This window comes from Hyaena hyaena, unplaced genomic scaffold, assembly GCF_003009895.1.
Source record: "Hyaena hyaena isolate Hyena2069 unplaced genomic scaffold, ASM300989v1 scaffold_235, whole genome shotgun sequence".
Lineage (NCBI taxonomy): Eukaryota > Metazoa > Chordata > Mammalia > Carnivora > Hyaenidae > Hyaena > Hyaena hyaena.
The window spans coordinates 2,243,119-2,263,765 of record NW_024080867.1 but is presented as its reverse complement, the minus strand read 5'-3'; the positions used below and the strand labels follow the sequence as shown (position 1 = coordinate 2,263,765).

Sequence of the window (20,647 nt, the reverse complement as noted above, 5' to 3'; positions counted from 1 at the left end):
GCGGGGCTCGAACCCACCAACCGCGAGATCATGACCTAAGCGAAAGTCGGACGCTTAACCAACTAAGCCACCCAGGCGCCCCACCCCAACACATTTTTATGTTTAACCCAAATGACTAACATTTTCTGTCACCTCTTAAAGTCGACAAGCCTTGATCTGTAGTGTATGCTATGAAGTACTCCTGTCATACCTGAGTTAAAGTTACCAGCATGTTGTCACTTAGTGCAGAGTTGGAAAGAGGCACACCAGGAACTATTATATGGTGCATCCCCCCACAAATGTGAGTCACAAATAAAATATGGTAAATAAATGCTCAAAACTCAGTTTCCAAACTATTGTCTGTTTTTATTATAATTTGTCCATTATAGTATAAATTTATACTATAACCTATCAACATACATAACACAACATATAAATTACGTATTACATAATACAAACGTGTATTTACATGTATATATTTCAACACACACACATACATATATACCTTTTAACAACCAGTTCAAAAAAATTTCTAACAATGTAACAATTAACCCTTGCAAGCCAGAATGAGCCCGCCCAAGCACACTACTGAATCAACAACTTTGCTTCTGGTGAGTTGCTGCTGGGGGTCAGAATCCCTGGGCTGCTCCACTTGCTAGAGGTCAGAAATCCCTCAGGGCACCTGGGTGGCTCAGTAGGTTAAGTGTCCAACTTCAGCTCAGGTCACGATCTCGTGGTTTGTGGGTTTGAGCCCTGCTTCAGGCTCTGTGCTGACAGCTCAGAGCCTGGAGCCTGCTTTGGATTCTGTCTCCCTCTCTCTCTGCACCCCCCTCTCAAAAATAAATAAACACTTTTTAAAAAGAAAGAAAGAAATCCCTTTCTAAGAGCATCCCCCCTTCCCAGAATGCTAGACATCTTAAGGACAGCGAGTAAAGAAACAGTGATGCTTTCCTCCTGGCTCAGGTCCGGGGAAAGGCATTTTGGCCCCGTCTCAGGGAGCCTGATGACAAGGTAGGTGAGAAACTCAGACAAGAGACAGCAAGATCAGCATCCCAAATTTTCCAGTTCCTTCCTGTTTACCAGGCAAGATCATTTCTGGGCTTTAAATATCATTTCGTTTCAGTCAGGACTTAATAGATTTAGATTTTCATTTACCCAAAAAATTAAGAGAAAAGCACTAAACTGCACAAATTAGCATATCATATATGTAATGCCCTATGTATATACTAATAAATACAGCCCAATTCAAAATTTTGTTCCAACTCTAAGGTCAAGCACTATTAAGTAAAACCCCATTTTTGCGACCATTTGCATCGTAGATTCTGATATAAATGTTGATACTTCTGGGAGTTTTTCACCCCTTCTCTAACCTCTTTTAGAGGTTAGACCACTTTAATTTTTTTTTAATATTTATTTTTGAGAGACACATAGAACGAGCAGGAGAGGAGCAGAGAGAGAGGGAGACACAGAATCTGAAACAGGCTGCGGGCTCTGAGCTGGCTGTCAACACAGAGCCCGATGCAGGGCTCGAACCCGCGAACCGCGAGATCATGACCAGAGCCGATGCCATACGCTCAACCGACTGAGCCCCCCAGGCGCCCCTAGTCGATGCCTTAAAGCAAAACATTTAAGTCATTATTTCTTCTGCTTTATCTTCTCCAATTCCATTATGCACAAGGCTTATCCAAACCCTTTGGACTGGCATTTCTTGTCCTTTCGATTGGTCTAAAAATGACCTAGACCACAGCTGATGAGCTGTTTTACTGTTGCTGTCAAAGCACCAAACTTTATTAATAACCCACATTTTCTGAGGATGTTTTGCCTGAAACCCATCCAAGGGTACCGACATCTGTATTGGTTAAGTTTCTGGTTGACAGCAAAAGAACTGAATATAATTTTAAAGTGAGGGCAACAGTACTAGTAGCAAGAACAGTAGCAAGAACAGGAAGCAGGTCCGCTCTCGCAAGTGGAGCAGGAGGGACACGGGCACCACCTTTAAGTTGTGGCCAAAGGAGGACTCATTTCCCACCGCCTCCTGGGTCCTGAGGAGAGTTTCTGATTGGATTAAAATCCAGGTACAAATGGGACACAACAGAGACCTCACCTAATGACATCAGAGGAAAAGTCTACGTTTTTCTGTGTATGTGGCTTCAATTTTTACCGCAGACAAAAATATCTGATAGGTATGCTTTTTCATTAAGTTTATGAATTTTACATATTTGTAACCATACCATCGTATTATAGTTATGAGAATCACACCCTCAATTAGCAAATTATAAGAGGTCTTTCTGTATGAAAATCTTCTTTTCAGTGACTGTACAATCTACTGAATTTTCTCTAATTTAACTGATTAGTTAACTAGTTTACTAATTAAATGTGTTGGACATTTAAACTGCTCCCAGTTTCTTGCAATTCTATGATAAATGTGCGTATGCATCTATATTTCTGCATTTGTGCTTTTCAAGAAATTCTTAGATTTAGAATTGCAGCAGGGATTTAGTAGCATTTAAAATGCTGAGAGGTAACAAATTAGCTTTGAAAATAGCTAAAAAAAAAAAAAAAGAAGATAGCTTTTAATCACCTTATTCTCCCAATGTATAAAATATATATTCACAGGGCTGCTGGGTGGCTCAATCGGTTAAGCGTCCAACTTTGGCTCCAGTCATGATCTCACGGTTCGTGGGTTTGAGCCCTGCGTCGGGCTCTGTGCTGACAGCCAGCTCAGAGCCTGGAGTCTTCTTCGGGTTCTGTGTCTCCTCTCTTTCTGCACCCCCCCCCACACACACATTTTCTCTCTCTTTTAAAAATTAATAAACATTAGAAAATTTTTTTTACAAAAATAAAAAAAATAATTTCCTTTCTACACAGAATGATAAGTAAATTAATCTATCATTTCATTTTCAGGGGGGAGTGGATACCAGAATTGAACTAGCCTCATGAAAGAAGGATTCCAAATACTTCAAAGTATTGCATTTCAAGTATTTTTTCTATACTCTACAAGGGTTTAATCAGTGATTCCTTGAAAGTTTAGAATTAATCTGTGAGCCCAGGTGTCTTAAAATAGGGCTAGATAATTCAAGGCCTCTATTGGTTCAGTTTTAAATATTAAGGAATTTTTATTTTTTGCCTCAATTAAATATAGTCATACATTCTTACCAGTACATTCTAGTTCTTTTGTTTCAGTATTAGCTGGAGCTCTAGACACTTTCTAAAACATATTCTATGTGTCAGGTCACACGGAATTACTGCAGCAACAAAGGAATTCAGATTCAGAGGCACAAGGAGGCCACTATGTTATTCTGTTATGATATCAAACTTTAAAAAGACTACACATGCTAATCCTCATTACCCACCTTAAGACATAGTTTCAGTTCCAAAATTATCATAATCTTCTAGTACGATATACTGCTTTCCAGAGTTCACTGTTTAAAAATAATTTAAGGCAGACTCTAAACAATACTGACTTAACATTTACCAAGTACTACTTGGTCTGGATCAGGCACTATGCTGAGCATGTTACACGCATCAAATAGTTTACATTTTCATAACCAGGGTTTTAAGAGGAGATTCCTCTAATTACATTTACATTTTTAAAAGACCACCGTGGCAGTACTGTGCAGAATGAACTTGAAGGGAATAAAACAGAATGGAAGGCCTGTTTTTATATTGGAATAGTCCACGTGAAATGATTGTGTTTGGAACTAGGGCAATGAGAACTGAAAGTGGCTGAATTCCAGAAATACCTAGCAGATATATCCCCAGGGCTTGGTGACATCTGGGGTGAGGAAGAGGTGGGTGCCTGAGAGGGCTCCGTGGCATGAACTTTCTGATGATGAGTAAGGTGCGCACTTTGTCGGAAGACCTTCCCACATTCCTTACATTCGTAAGACCTCTCTCCAGTGTGAATTCTTCGGTGTAGATTAAGGTGTCCGATCTGGCTGAAGGTTTTCCCACATTCCTGACATTCATATGGTTTCTCTCCAGAATGAATTCTCTGATGAACAGTAAGAGACTGTCGATGGCTGAAGGCTTTGCCACATACACCACATTCGTAAGGTTTCTCCCCAGTATGACATCTTTGATGACAAATAAGGGAGGACTTTGTTCTAAATGCCTTCTCACATTCAACACATTCATAGGGCCTTTGGCCAGTATGGAGTCTCCGATGCTGAGAACGGGATGAGCTGTCACTAAAAGCCTTCCCACATTCACTACATTTGTAGGGTTTCTCTCCGGTGTGAACTCTCTGGTGTTGAATAAGGCGGGTAGTCTGGCTGAAGGCTTTACCACATTCATTACACTCGTAAGGTTTCTCTCCTGTGTGAATTTTATGATGTTGGGCAAGGTGGGCCCTCTGGTTGAAAGCTTTGCCACATTCCTTACATTCATAAGGCTTCTCTCCAGTATGAATTCTCAGATGAGTGGCCAGCTGCGAACTGATGCTGAAGGCTTTTCCACATTCTTTACATTCGTAGGGTTTTTCACCAGTATGAATCCTCAAGTGACTAGCAAGGTGTATGCTCTGTCTAAAAGCTTTCCCACATTCCTTGCACTCATACGGTTTCTCTCCAGAATGCACTCTTTGGTGCTGTGTGAGTGAAGCATGGTGACTGAAGGCTTTCCCACAGACGACACACTCATAAGGTTTCTCTCCTGTGTGAATTCTCTGATGGACGGTAAGGGAGGAGCCATAACTGAAGGTTTTGCCACACACTTTACATTTGTAGGGTTTCTCTCCAGTATGAATTCTCCTATGCTGAATAAGGCCTATGTGATCACTGAAGGCCTTCCCACAGTCGATGCAGTCAAAAGGTTTCTCCCCGGTGTGATAATACCTCCAGTGACGAATGAGGGAGGTGTTCTGCCGGAAGGCCTTCTCACATTCAATACATTCATAGGGTCTTTTGCCAGTGTGGCACCTCTGATGCCGGGCAAAGGAGGAGCCGTCACTGAAGGCTTTCCCACATTCCTTACATTCATAGGGCTTCTCCCCAGTATGAATTCTCTGGTGCTGAGCAAGGTGTGCAGGTTGGCTGAAGGCTTTTCTACATTCCATACATTTATATGGTTTTTCTCCAGTATGAATTCTTTGATGTTGAACAAGGTGCACATTTTGGCTGAAGGCTTTCCTACATTCTTTACATTCAAAGAGTTTCTCTCCAGTATGTGTTCTGTGATGCTGAACAAGGTGCTGGCTCTGGTTGAAGGCTTTCCCACATTCTTTACATTCGTATGGTTTTTCACCAGTATGAATTCTCTGATGAACAGTAAGGGAGGAGCTGTGGGTAAAGGTTTTCTCACATTCATTACATTTAAAAAGTTTCTTTCCTGCATACACTTTCTTGTGTTTTACGACCATGGAACCTTGGGAGAAGCTTTTTTTATCTGACTTGTGGTTATAAACATTTTCCTCTACATTGTCTAGATGGACAGATTTGTCAGATTTGTGGCATTTGTGATCTATTTCCTCAGTGAGGATTTTGTTATGAGTGATTACTCCTTGCCTGATAAATGTCTCTTGACTTACCAACTGCCTCTCAAAAAGATCTTCACATTTCCAGTTTTCTCTGAAAGTGGAACACTCAAGTCCACAGCCTGTAATTCTCTCTATTAACACATCATCATACACGAAGTGCTTCAGCGGTAATTGGTGTGTCTCATATATAGACTCCAAATCTGAAAGATATCAAAAAAGCAAATGTTTCCTTATTCATGGGATATAACAAAGGAAATATTTAATGTGGACAAGGTGATTCCAAAATAGTGAATCCTACAAAACCTGTTACACACAGGAACATCAACTGAAAAACATGCAAGCAGATCTCAGAGCTCAGGGAAACACAGAAAAGGTGATTAAGAAAATTAAATGAAGGTAATAGGATTCTGGAGAATTAGGCTACAATGATAATATTTTATCCTGCACTAACATGACTTACTATAAATTAAATACCATTCCCCTATTCTTTCCCACTTCGAGTTGACTTACATATACAGGTAGGTTAATTTTCTTTAAATACCAGTATCATCACAATAACTACTGCTGATCAAAAATCTCTACAGATGCCCAGAGACCATAAATATCCCATGCTTCATGATTTCCCTTGGGGTTTAGGAAAATTCCTAGACTAATCTTTTCATAATCAGAAAATGTTTGTGGGGCGCCTGGGTGGCTTAGTCGGTTAAGTGTCCGACTTTCGCTTAGGTCATGATCTCACGGTTCGTGGGTTCGAGCCCCGTGTCTGGCTCTGTGCTGACTGCCAGCTCAGGGCCTGGAGCCTGTTTCAGAGTCTGTGTTTCCCTCTCTCTCTGACCCTTCCCTGCTCACGCTGTCTCTCTCTCTCTCCTAGAAATAAATTTTAAAAAAAGAAAATGGTGTTTGTATGTACCATTGCTACATGTTTCAATAGTGAATTCTGCATTTCTCAGAGAGCCCTGAACTTCAGGCTCCATATTAAGGCATTTTTCCATTCTCTACTCATTCTCACTTCTCAGGCCATATCTTAATGGGGGATGAAGAGTCAGATGCTTAACCAGCTGAGCCACCCAGGTGCCCCACCATAAGTCTTTTTTAATAAACTAGTTTCATAATGACATGTAGGTGGGTATTACTATTATTTAATGCTTATTCATTTCTGAGAGAGACAAAGTATGAGCAGGGGAGGAGCAGAGAGAGAGACATTGTAGCCAAAGCAGGCTCTAGGCTCTGAGCTGTCAGCACAGAGCCCAATGCTGGGTTCAAACTCACAAACTATGAGATCATGACCCAAGCCAAAGTCGAATACTTAATTGACTCTGCCACCCAGGAGCCCCTGGGTTTACTATTATTAATTCCTTTTATTGCCACTTAAAATAAGTTTCTTGCCTTGCAAGCTAGCATATAAGCTTCACGGAAGAAATAAATATGCCTGAAATATGGCTACTACACCACCTACCATATATCACAGAAACTCAGGCATATATAAGTTCTCAATAAATATACGAAGAAGAAATCTGTATTGAAGAGATGACACTAAGAGAAAACTTCAGAGAAAAAGCTGGCATCAAGAAAGGGCAAAAGAGAAAGTGCTTTCCTTTCCTAACTTATCCATAGCAAATGCCTGACTAATCCAATGCTCCCTAAAGCAGTTTTCTGTGTGTCAAGCATTAGGGACATGAAGATAATAAAAGACAAGTTGTTCTTGAGTAGTATAGTAAGTGATTAGAGGAGCGCCTGGGTGGCTCAATCGGTTAAGCGTCTGACTTCAGCTCAGGTCATGATCTCACGGTTCTTGGGTTCGAGCCCCGCATCGGGCTCTGTGCTAACAGCTAGCTCAGACCCTAGAGCCTGTCTTCAGATTCTGTGTCTCCCTCTCTCTCTGACCCTCCCCTGCTCATGCTGTCTCTCTGTCTCTCTCTCAAAAATAAATAAAACATTAAAAAAAGAAAGAAAGTGATTAGAAAGGCAAGATCAGGAGTACCTGGGTGGCTCAGTCAGTTCAGCATTCGACTTTGGCTCAGGTCATGATCTTGTGGTTCGTTGAGTTCGAGCTCTGCATTGAGCTCTGCTGACAGCTCAGAGCCTAGAGCCTGCTTCAGATTCTGTCTCCCTCTCTCTGCCCCTCCCTCGCTCACACTCAGTCTCTCTCTCTCTCTCAAAAAAAATAAAAACCTTAAAAAGAAAGAAAGAAAGAAACGCAAGACCAACAAAGAAAGTAATTTGAGAAGAAAATATGAAATACTGTGTGAGCCCATGTGGTAAAAAGTAAAATTGGTACAAAAGTTCAGAGATGGGAGAGATCAAATCTACTAAAGCAGTTAAGAAGGACTTTAAGGTATTAATAAGCTTCCTACCCCAGGTCATTACTGAGGTCAGGAATACCCAGGCTTCTGTAATTCTAGAATTGACACCATGAAGGTTCAATGAACCAATCATCTGTGGTTTTTCTATAAAAACAAATGAGGAGAGCAATAGTGGACAGAGAAACAAAACTGGATACATCACTGATTGCTCCCACAAGGGTAGTCTTCAACGCCGACCCCCCATGGGGAGCCATGGTTGTCTCTTATCTTTCTGGCCTTTCTCAACACAGATGCTGATCCAACACAGATACTGAGATATCTTATTCATTTAATAAGACTTAAATCTATACTGTGACTCAATATCCCACTAAATGTATAGGCTTCATCCCATTCTCTTCTTCCTTCTTCCTTTTTCTTTTTTTTAATGTTTATTTATTGAGAGAGAGAGAGAGAGAGAGCACACACATGCAAGTGGAGGGGGGAGGAACAGACAGAGAGGGGGAGAGAGTCCCAAGCAGACTCTGCACTGTCAGTGCACAGCCTGGTGCAGGGCTCAATCTCATAAACCTGAGATCATGACCTGAGATGGATGCTTAAGCAGCTGAGCCACCCAGGTGCCCCCTCCCCCCACACTTCTTTCATCTGTTCTTCACAAGGCAAATTATTACCTCTTATCCGGAAAGCTCCTCTATTTCCCTATTGAAGGCCGATGGTAGGTTGCTACACAACCAAAGTATAAAGTATGTCTAAGCAGGGCTAATTTCTCTTCCAGTATCTGGGTATTTGAAGGACCCTGGAAGTCCAGGATCCAAATCATCTCTAGATGTAAATAAAGATCAAATACTGTTAAAGAAGTGAAGGGAGAATCTCATAAAGGAGTAACTATCGTGTATGATCCGAACATTCCCTGGTCTTTGTGAACTTTCAGCTCAGCGGGGCAGGCAGAAAATAAGCATATAAACCATCAACAGGCTAGTTACAGGCTCTCCTGAGTGTTACAAAGGAAACACACAGTGCCTTGGTAGAAAGTAATTGGGCTGGAATAAGGGAATGTTCATTACATAAGGTGGTTAGGGAAAGCCCCTGATGAGATGATTTTTGAGCTCTGGTCTGACAGTCAAGCATGGACAGAGAGCCAAGAGAAGAGCATTCTAGGCAGAGAAAACAGGAAATCCAAAAGCCTGAATCAGCAAAGAGTGTGGAAAGTCAGAAAAGGTGACTAATGGTAAGAGCAGTGCTTCTCAACAGTATTGCCGGGCACTTACTGACATTTGTAAGATGCACAGACGCCGAAGGAGAATACTGCCTGTGACCCAGAAGCAAGCAACTTGGAACTCAGACCGTCTCTGGCCTCAGCCAGTGTCTCAAGGCCTAGAGATTTGGTATACTGGCACACCTTTACCACACCTGAAGCATACCTGGGTACCTCATGTCGTTTAGAAAGCTCTGTGCTAAAGTACAGTGAAAAAGCGAGAAAGTGCTAGAAGATAAGGTCAGAGAAGGAGGATGGAGCTGATGACACAGGGGCTGGGAGGAGCTGGTCTCTCGCTTTGTGACAAGCAGCAGTAAGCGCTAGGATTTGTAAGCAGCACCCAATTTGGGGGTTAAGGTTTAGGAAACAGAGAAGCTTGTATAAGTCACATAGCAAAAGGAAGGACGGGATGGGAAAGAGCTGGACAGAGATTTCTGCAAAATGAGTTAGCTTATTAGAGAGAAGAGATACCTTCAAACAGATGAGAAGGCGTTTGGGGAGTTCAGGCTACATAGTAAAGTTTCTGTTTTCTCCTCAGGCTTGAAAGGCTTGAGAAGAATTTCTAAGAAGCAGAAGAAAGGAAAAAGTATCACCTTGGAAAGCAGCTGAGCCATTACCTAGAAAGGATTCCCCTATCGGGTTCTCTCACACTCACCTGGGCTTCCTGTCATCTCATCCTTCATCTCCCAAGGCTCTCTCCCTTGCTCCAATGAGGAGATCACATATGGCTTAGAGAGGCAGAGTCCTTCATACAAAGAAAAAAAAAAAGACATGAAAATTGGCCAGTTTGGGTAATTCAGAGCTATAAGCCAGTTTCTTAATACTGATGGAAGGACACAGCATGAATGACTAGATGAAGGGGTAAAACACATTTTAGAGACAGATTACATACAGCTTCTGACATAGTCTAGTGGGACTGCCAACTGTCAACTCTATAAAAGTTAAACAATTTTCTAAGGGGCTGGGGGCAGAAATGCTACCCAGTATTTTCACAGGATCATCGGACGGCCAGACAGAGTTTGAAGCCTGAGTCAGAGCCTCTAGAGACAGAGTTTGGAGTCTGAGTCAAGTTAACTGTCTGCTTTTATTTTATTTATTTATTTTTTTTTAATTTTTTTTTTTAATGTTTTATTTATTTCTAGGAGAGAGAGAGAGAGAGAGACAGGGTGAGCAGGGGAGGGTCAGAGAGAGAGGGAGTCACAGACTGAAACAGGCTCCAGGCTCTGAGCTGGCAGTCAGCACAGAGCCCGACGCGGGGCTCGAACCCACGAACCGCGAGATCATGACCTAAGTGAAAGTCGGTCGCTTAACCGACTAAGCCACCCAGGCGCCCCAACTGTCTGCTTTTAAAAGACAACACAAGGGGCGCCTGGGTGGCTCAGTCGTCGAGCGTCCGACTTCGGCTCAGGTCATGATCTCTCGGTTTGTGGGTTCGAGCCCCGCGTCGGGCTCTGTGCTAACAGCTCGGAGCATGGAGCCTGTTTCAGATTCTGTGTCTCCCTCTCTCTCTGACCCTCCCCTGCTCATACTATCTCTCTCTCTCTCTCTTTCTCTCTCAGAAATAAATAAAACATTAAAAAAATTTTTTAAATAAAAAACACAAAACTCTTCAAAATAATATAACAGAATCTACAGCCTCTACAATGTATTATTTATAGTGTCTGAGATAAAATCCATTAATTACTAGACATAAGTAGAAAAAGGAAACAGTGAATCACACTCAGGAAAATAAGCAATTAATGAAGACCTAAGCAGTGATAACATAGATGCTAGAATTAGTAGACCAGGATTTAAAAACCACTCTTTCATCTATACCCAAAAATGTAAAGGAAAATATGCTCAGAAATTCTCAGCAGAGAAACAGAAAAAAAAAAAAAAAAAAAAGAACTAAGTGGAAAGTTTGGAATTGAAAAATATGGTATCCGAAATTCAAAAATTCACTACATTAAAAATTAATAAGGCACTGAAGAGGATACACAGAGAGTCAATAAACTTGAAGTAAAGTCAATAGAAATTACCTAATCTAATCTGACACACAAACAAGAAAAGGCTTTAAATAATGAACAGATCCTCAGTTACCTAGGGCATAATATAAAAGGTTCTAACATATTTGTAGTTGAAATACCAGAAGAGAACAAAAAAAATTATTTGAAGAAAGCAAGCCAACAAATACTCAAATTTTAGAAAAGACATACATTTAGTTTCAAGAAGCCTGGTGAACTACAAGCAGGATAAAGGGGGCCTTTTAGAAAACAAAAAGCTAGTCTAGACAATGAGATGGCCCCAGAGCGGGGAAGGATCCAACTAAGTCTCCCTAAGAGGATCTGAAGCCACTTTCACAGTTTGTGTGTCTCATCGGTTTGACCTATTGCAAGTTTATAAAAACATAGTTTTGGGGCGCCTGGGTGGCTCAGTCAGTTAAGCCTCTGGCTTCAGCTCAGGTCATGGTCTCGCGATTCGTGGGTTCGAGCCCCGTGTCGGGCTCTGTGCTGACAGCTCAGAGCCTGGAGCCTGCTTCAGATTGTGTGTCTCCCTCTCCCTCTGACCCTCCCCTGCTCATACTCTTTCTCTCAGAAATAAATAAAACATTAAAAAAATAAATAAAAAATCCGTATTTTAAATTTATAATAATTATCCATATTCTTGGTAAACCTCGTTACTATCCAGTTGGAATAACAACAGTACTGTAGGAGAGAGGGAAGAAGGCAGCACAGGAGACCAGTGAAAAGTCACCTCATGGCCCGTGTTCCCAAATGACTAAAGGCCACACTCATGGACTGTCTGACACACATCAAATTCACTGACTTAATCTGAAATTTTCATCAACCCCTGAGTGTCCTCTTTGTTTCCAAGATTTCAATCTACTTACACACAATAAAAAATTCTAATAATAAATACAAACGTAAAGTGTCCCTAAAGTTATTCTAAATTATGAAGAAAATACTCCTACCCAGTGATACCAGGTTCCGATAGTTCTCCAACATCATATTCTTGTACAAATTCCTCTGAGCAGGGTTCAGCCATTCCCACTCCTCCTGGGAAAAGTCTATGGCCACATCCTTGAATGTCACCAAATCCTGAAATGACACAAATACAGTTTTTTAATGTTTGTTTATTTTGAAAGGGGGCAGGCGGGGGGGTGGAGGGAGAGAGCGAACCCTAAGCAGGCTCTGTACCACTGGCGCAGGGCTTGATCTCATGAACTACGAGATCATGAGCAGAGCCGAAATCAAGAGTCGGATGCTCAACTGACTGAGCCACCCAGATGCCCGGATAAAATACATTCTGGATTAACCGATGCTCTTTTTCATGCGTAACTCCAGGTTAAAGTTTTAAATTGTTTCTACTTTATGTGAGAAATGGCCCTTGGGGGAGAAAGAAAAATTAAACCATTATAATATGAAACTCCAACCTAAAATAGTAGTTATTGAAGTGATAAACTGCAGTGTAAAAAAGGATGCTAACCCATTTCTTCGCGTGGGAAAATACAAACAAGTGGCCATAGGCAGTAAATAAGAGCCTCAAGGAATGACCTACATCTGTGGTTGAACCTTTAAAAACAACAAAAAAGAATGCCTAAGTTGATATTTTACAAATGGTACTCTACGGGATCCTAATGTTTCAGAAGAGAAGGGGCACTGAGCTGATAGGCCTGATTTTATTTATTCTTACGCAATAAAAATAACGAATATAAACAGAATGCAGTTTTCTCATACTACATCATGAAGAACTAGCATGACATACCACACCAGGGTAAACTGGGTAGTCATAGGAGATCACCCAACATAAGATTACAACACATCTATACTGTATACTGAGTCTAAGTACAATCAACCTATATACTTAGCCACTTATCAAAATGAAACCAGATAAATATAATTTTTCATTTCTTAAAGAATAAAATGTGTTTGGGTACCTGGGTGGCTCAGTCAGTTAAGCGTCTGACTTTGGCTCAGGTCATGATCTCACGGTTCGTGGGTTTGAGCCCCGCGTCGGGCTCTGTGCTGACAGCTCAGAGCCTGGAGCCTGTTTCGGATTCTGTGTCTCCCTCTCTCTCTGACCCTCCCCTGCTCATGCTGTCTTTCTCTCTCAGAAATAAATAAAACATTAAAGAAAAAAAAGAATAAAATGTAATAAGAGAAAAATTAACATCCAGTTACAATCACCAGCAGGTTATAAGGAATTTTTAAAAATATTATGGGCATCTTTCATCTTCAACTTTGTTTATTTCCGTTGTAAGCAAAAATCTTCATATTCAGCGCCTGATTTGCAAAGTTACCAAAGACACTGGTAACTGACTATCCAAAGAAAGTGCTATGCACAGAACATCTTAATTTGCTTTTTCACAGGAAACATTTAAAGGCATGATACAAAGATATTCAATGTACAGGACTTAAGAAGATATACACACCTTTGAGAAAATGCTTAATATATTTTTCACATAAAAGTATTAACATTTTTTTTCAAGTAATCTCTATCTGGGACTCGAATTCATGACCCCGAGATCAAGAGTCACATGTTCTTCTAACTGAGCCAGCCAGGTGCTCCAGTATTAACAATTTGTTTTACGATTCACTGTGAGCTACTGGTTTTCCTGAATTCTGGTTTGTACCTTTTGGTCAGCTGAGGTGCCATTTTGGCTGATACCTATCATTCCACATGTTCTTATAAAAATCAAATTCATTCACATGAATTTGTCAACGCAAGCAGAAAGTGGCCACATTCTTTCCAATACTTGGTACAATTTTGTACTAGTAAGGAAACAGCTGTTTTGGTTAATCCTCCAGAAAAATATATTAGATTGCTTGTGATCCTGGTACTCACAGTTAATTATTTTCCCAATGTTTATATGGATATCTTTACATATATGTATATCCAGGACTTATGTTTTACTGATGATCTTATATTCAATGAAATTGTAATTTACAGCATTTGAAGAGCCTGTAATTCTTTTTTCTTTTTAAGAGGAAAAACATTTATTGCAAGGTATCCAATAACATATGGAATTTCCCATAGGACCAAAGAATGAGGTCTGTAGGCTAGAAAGCAGGAGAAAAGCCCAATTATACCGAAATGGTATTTTTCCCAAAGTCCCATTCTCCAGTGTCACCCGCAGCTAAGCACATAACATGCTAGGATTCAATCAGCAGGAACTTCAGCCAGAGCTGCCCCAGAAGAACCAAATCCCCTTGCCAGTATCTGCCATTTCTGCCAACATGCTGGCTATCAAATCCTATTTCCCTGAATTTAACCGCTGCTTCCTGTTGCTGGCTTCTGCCTTTCACATATTACACTGGAAGCCTCTGCCTGGCACATAGAAGTCACGTACATAACCCTCTTTCCAAAGGAGTCTGGGTAATGCAGTTTTTAGCTTTCTGGTATACCCCAATATACAGTAAACAAAAACTGGTCACATACTAGGCCAACAAAAGCCTTCACAGATTTGAAACCCCCAAATTTCCAGGCTATTCTCTGGTCAGGATTCAGAGCACTTCAAAACTATGAAAAGATGAATTTAAAACCTTATCTATTTGAAAATCTACAAGTAACCAACAGACAGTAATAAAATTAAGTGAGTGAAACAGGTAACAAATGTTAGAGAGGACACTGAAACCTGGGAGCCCTCACACACTGCTGCTGAGGATGCAGAGTGGCACAGCGATTTTGGAAAAGTTTGGCGATTCCTTAAGAACTCAAATATGAATTTACCGTATGACCCAGAAATTACACTCCTAGATTAGTCTGCCCAAGAAAAATGAAACCCTATGTCCAAATAAAGGCCCGCATGTTTCACTATTTAATGTATATGAATTCCTTTATTTATGCTTATTTTCCCCTCTGCAAAGAAGGCTGCACAGGGACACAGATTTGGTTGTTTCTTGCTGTGCTGCCAGAAGCTGGCACAGACAAGGTCAAAAATGTATCTGCTAAATAAACAACTTTAAAGTAACCAGCAGGGGGACGCCTGGGTGGCTCAGTTGGTTAAGTGTCCGGCTTCGGCTCAGGTCATGATATTACGGTTGGTGGGTTCGAGCCCCACATCGGGCTCTGTGCTGACAGCTCAGAGCCTGGAGCCTGTTTCAGATTCTGTGTCTCCCTCTCTCTCTGACCCTCCCCTGCTCACGCTTTCTTTCTCTCTCAGAAATAAATAAAACATTGAAAAAAATTTTTTTTAATAATTAAAAAAAAGTAACCAGCAGGGCTTTTAAAAAACTGCCTGATTCTGGGGTGCCGGGGTGGCTCAGTCGGTTAAGCGTCTGACTTTGGCTCAGGTCATGATCTCACGGTTTGTGGGTTCAAGCCCCACGTGGGACTCTGTGCTGACTGCCAGCTCAGAGCCTGAAGCCTGTTTCAGATTCTGTGTCTCCCTCTCTCTCTGACCCTCCCCTGCTCATGCTGTCTCTCTCAGAAATTAAAAACAAAACAAAACTGCCTGATTCTAATATTTGCTAGAAAAATAAACTTATAAGAACAGTCAAGAGGGGTGCCTGGTGGCTCAGTCATTTAAGCGTGTGACTCTTGATTTTGGCTCAGGTCATGATCTCACGGTTTGTGAGATTGAGCCCTGCGCTGACAGCACAGAGCCTACTTGGGATTCTCTTCCCCCTACCCTCGAAATAAATAAATAAACTTAAAAAAAAAGAAAATTGAACAATCAAGAGAATTCTTGAAAAGAGTAATGGGAAGAGTGTCAACCCTTCTACGTTATAAAATAACCATATATGCCCAAAGACAAGGCAAAAATTTCCCAAACATGCTTTTTGAAAAAAATTTTTTTAATGTTTTCTTTATTTCTGAGAGAGAGAGAGACAGCATGAGCAGGGGAGGGTCAGAGAGAGAGGGAGTCACAGAATCTGAAGCAGGCTCCAGGCTCTGAGCCGTCAGCACAGAGCTTGATGCAGGGCTCAAACCCACGAACCGTGAGATCATGACTTGAGCCAAAGATGGATGCTTAACCGACTGAGCCACCCAGGCGCCCCTCCCCAGACATGTTTTATACCTTAATTAAATTGTTTCCACCTTAAATTGTTTCCACCTTAAATTGTTTCCACAATCTCCAATATTAGGAGCGCCAGTGAGATTTTATTCAGGCTTCCCAGTCTGTAGAAGCAGACTGATAAAACACTCACAGCCAACAAATCAAGGCCTTAAGACTGACATGTGAGGAGAAACAACAATAAATGGCTAATCTAGACTGTTTGGGGCGCCTGGGTAGCTCAGTCAGTTAAGCATCCGACTTCAGCTCAGGTCATCATCTCGTGGTCCGTGGGTTCGAGCCCTGCATCAAGCTCTGTGCTGACAGCTCAGAGCCTGGAGCCTGCTTCAGATTCTGTGTCCCCCTCTCTTTCTGCCCCTCCCCATCTCGTGCTTTGTCTCTGTCTCAAAAATAAATAAACGTTAAAAAAAAATTTAGACTGTTCACAGGTTACTATCATCTGCTGAGCGTAGGTTCTGGTAAACATCCCACGCTTTTGGTTGAGCACCCAAGGGAAGGCGTATACCCCAGAACTGATGGGAGCCAGAAGTAACCCAGCTTTCAGAAGGACTGAGGCCCTGCCTCTCAGCATTTCAGCTCCTGCCTAGACTAAGACTGGGCTGTGCTCAGCAGAGCTGTGTGCCTGAAGTAAGCGGAAGCCATCTCCACCCCGGGGAAGCGGCTCACTGCAGGACTCCCGTGGAAAGGACACAGGATAACCTAGATATGCAGTGTCCAAGTCAGTGTTCAACACACAAAAAATACCCTGCAATGACAAGACGTGTCACCAGGATGCAGGAGTCGCTAAAAAAGCTCCTAGTGGCCAAAGCTAGAAAGATCTGAACAACAAAATAAAGTAGTATTGGATGGTACAAGCTATGGCACAAAATAAATATGCATGAGTCCATGCTGATACAAATAAATGACTGCATAAATAAGTGGAGGAGAATAGACAAATCTCTGATGCAGAAGGATTCCAAATCATTTACTTAGATGCTCCACTCTTGAGGGAGAACATAACTTCCCATTCCTTTTTTTTTTTTTTTAATTTTTAAGATTTATTTTTGAGAGAGAGGCAGGTGAGGGGCAGAGAGAAATGGAGACACAGAATCTGAAGCAGGCTCCAGGCTCTGAGCTGTCAGCACAGAGCCCAATGTGAGCCTATGAGATCATGACCTGAGCCAAAGTCAAATGCTTAACAGACTAAGCCACCCAAGTGCCCCCTAAAAGATCTAGTCTTTATGTAACTGCAATTTGAGAAGAAGAGGAAAGGAAGTGTCTGAGCTAATGTTTGAAAAGATAATGGTTGAAAAATTTCCAAAATTGATAAAAGATACGAAGCTACCCTGAAGAGACTTAAGACTGAAACAGTAATAAATTAATGTATGAAGGCTGACAAAAAAGAAAAGTGTGTGTAAGTGTGTTGGAGTTATTGTTGAACTAAATCTTTATTATCCACAGTAGTAGATTATAGATAATAATATCTAAAACTAAAATAATTAAGAAACAGGGATCCAAACATCTTATTCAGGAGTATAAAGTTAAATATCACAACAACTAAGACATAAAGTGGTTAACACCGTGGAGATCCCTAACTTGTTCCTATAGGACAAATGAAGGGGGGGAATCTTAACAGAATACTAACTGGTTCTTATGAACAGATACAATTTCAGTAACATTATACAAAATCTAAAAGTTCTGAATCTAAAAAATTATGTTAGATGATTCATAAAGTGGTTCTAATGCTGAGAAAGACAAAGATATCCAAATCCATGTGATTCTTTTTGAAGATTTCATAAACAGTAGGGGGGTGGGTGTGGGGAAGGGCAATATTTAAAAATTAATTAAATGTGATTTTTAATATTAAATGTGTAATTAGGGGCGCCTGGGTGGCTTAGTCGGTTAAGCGTCCGACTCTCGCTTGGGTCATGATCTCATGGATCGTGGGTTCGAGCCCCGCGTCGGGCTCTGTGCTGACTGCCAGTTCAGAGCCTGGAGCCTGTTTCAGTCTGTGACTCCCTCTCTCTCTGACCCTCCCCTGCTCACGCTCTCTCTCTCTCTCTCTCCTAAAAATAAATAAAACATTAAAAAAAATTTTTTTTTTTAATAAAATAGGGGCACCTGGGTGGCTCAGTTGGTTAAGCATCCGACTTCGGCTCAGGTCATGATCTCACGGTTTGTGGGTTCGAGCCTCATGTTGGGCTCTGCTGACAGCTAGCTCAGAGCCTGGAGCCTGCTTCGGATTCTGTGTCTCCCTCTCTCTCTCTGTCCCTCCCCTGCTCATGCTGCCTCTCTCCCTCTCTCAGAAATAAATAAAAAACATTTAAAAATAAAATAAAATAAAATAAAATAAAATAAAGTAAAATAAAATAAAATAAAATAAAAATGGGAAAAAATAAAAAAAAAAGTGGGAAGGGGGCACCTGCGTGGCTCAGTTGATTAAGTGTCCAATTCTTGGTTCCGGCTCAGGTCATGATCTCATGGTCTGTGGGTTCGAGCCCCACGTCAAAATCTGCGCTGACAGTGCAGAGCCTGCTTGGTATTCTCTCTCTCTCTGCTCCTCCCTGCTCAAGTTCTCTTTCTCCCTCTCGAAATAAATAAATAAACATTTTTTTAAAAATGGAGTGGGAAGAAGAGAGGGCTCCCAGGAGGCTCCATGCCTCATCACACCCAGTTTCACGAACCGTCAGGCAGTCTGCGTAGACAGCGCCCTCTGGGAAAAGTGGGAACCAGGCCCTCAAGGCCGCTGTTAATCAGGGAATTTTCAAAAGAAAAGAGGCATTATTAAATCCTAAAGAGTAAGACTGCCTCCCTCGGAAGAGAAAGGAAATAACTAACCTGGGATATGGCTTTGACTAGTTCAACAGTCATTTCCACTTCCCCTCCTGGCTTCTCTCCTGGAGAATGGCAGTGTCCCTGAGGACAGGGCTGGAGGGACAGAAAGAGTGACAAGGTGAGGCCTGCTTGTACTCCCAAATCATCAGCCTAAAAATTCCGTCTTCCCCTTCCTTCTCCCGGCTCTCCTTGATTCCACTGCCCAAAGCACCCGGAGACCCCTGGCACCGCGCAGCCACGCAAGACTGTCGCTTATGGTTGTTTCGCTTACGCTCAAGGCCCCAGATTTAATCTTTTTCCCAAAAGTTGCCTTCCCCTTTTTTGATCTTATTTTTATAGGCAGAGGCGGTCCTTTCCCTTGTGTACGTCTGCTTCAGGCTTTGACATGGTCTACAGTTGAGGAGTCTAGTCGGACTCCTACGTGTGGCAGAGGCCAGAGTTCTCCGCCTCCACCCAAACCCCCACAGGCCACACAACACACACAATACCAAATCCTGGCACTCGTCAAGAAGGTCGCGCTATCCACCTTCCCCGTGGCCTCCCCCTACACACCAGTCACTCGGGGCCAGCTCCGAGCATACCGGGTGACGCGTCAACACGGACGTGTGATGGCGCCCACTCCCTGACCACAGAGGACTGAACCCCAAGAACCCGTATCCCGAGGAAGGCACCCCACATGTGGCCACATACACCACGGTCTCCGGGAGAGAGGCTCTGCAAGCCTTCAGGGGACAATCCACGCCTCACATGGTCTCCCTCCTGCTCACTCTGGTCTCACACACAACCACCACTAGCTTTCCTCTCACACACGCACAGGATGGCCTCTCTCCCTCACACACACACACGGACACAGACACACACACACACATTCTCAACGCACTCCTTCATAGACTCCTGGATTCCTGTCACACGCAGATACTGTTCAAGAACAAAATTCAACTGGGTAACATGCAAAGATCTGACTGGCTCCATTCATCAGTTCCAGAACAGGCTCCATCCCGTCCTGCAAACAGAGCGCAGCTCCGATCAGTTGTACAAAACAGATGTTTTTATAGGAAGGAGGTGGGGCAGGAATTTATCAGCAAAAAAAGGGGAAGATTGTTTCAGGCGAGGCAGCCCTCCCCTCCGGAGCGGGTTTGGCTGGGGGTCTCATGCAGATGACCTCATCTCCCTTTGGGGATGGAGAGGACCGGCTGACAGACTACCTCATTGGTACCATCCAGAAAATTCCGCACTGCCCAGTTAAACTCCATTTCGGGTAGGCTGAAACCGCAGTTGGGTTGGGTATTAACTGCCCATCTGGGGACGTGGCCTAAGTGGTGCCAATGTGGGCCTGTGGTTTTCTTTGTAACACTACACGCACCCTGGTCTCTCACGTGGTAACTGCGCCCCTCCCCCCGCGTCTCACACACACTAAATACACAGCGCCCGCTCTCACACTCAGGCACACACACTCATACAACCTCATAGGCCAGACACACATACTGCAGTCTCACACGCTCACACCAACATGCTCCTGGCATCTCACGCTCTTTCTCTCTTCCACACACACACCTCCCACCACCTCTGGTAGCTCACACTCACTCACACACACCGCCCACCATCTCTGGCAGTTCATACTCATACACACATACTCAAACACACACCTCCCACCATCTCTGGTGGCTCACACACACACGCGCCTCCATCTCTGGTAGCTCACACTTACACACACACACCGCCCACATCTCTGGTAGCTCACACACACACGCGCCTCCATCTCTGGTAGCTCACACTTACACACACACACCGCCCACATCTCTGGTAGCTCACACTTACACACACAC

At 42.5% G+C, this 20,647-nt stretch overlaps 1 protein-coding gene across 1 annotated transcript; it reads right to left on the bottom strand.

Annotated features, from left to right (window-relative positions):
• Positions 1-3,608: 3,608 nt before the first annotated feature.
• ZNF471 (zinc finger protein 471) lies at positions 3,609-18,857 on the bottom strand. Its single transcript, XM_039244115.1, has 4 exons — positions 18,825-18,857; positions 11,961-12,087; positions 9,660-9,755; positions 3,609-5,655 (listed from the first exon to the last, which is right to left on the bottom strand). Exons 1-4 carry the CDS (start codon positions 18,855-18,857, stop codon positions 3,641-3,643), a joined length of 2,271 nt encoding a protein of 756 aa, XP_039100046.1. The 3' UTR covers positions 3,609-3,640.
• Between the last annotated feature and the right edge of the window lie 1,790 nt (positions 18,858-20,647).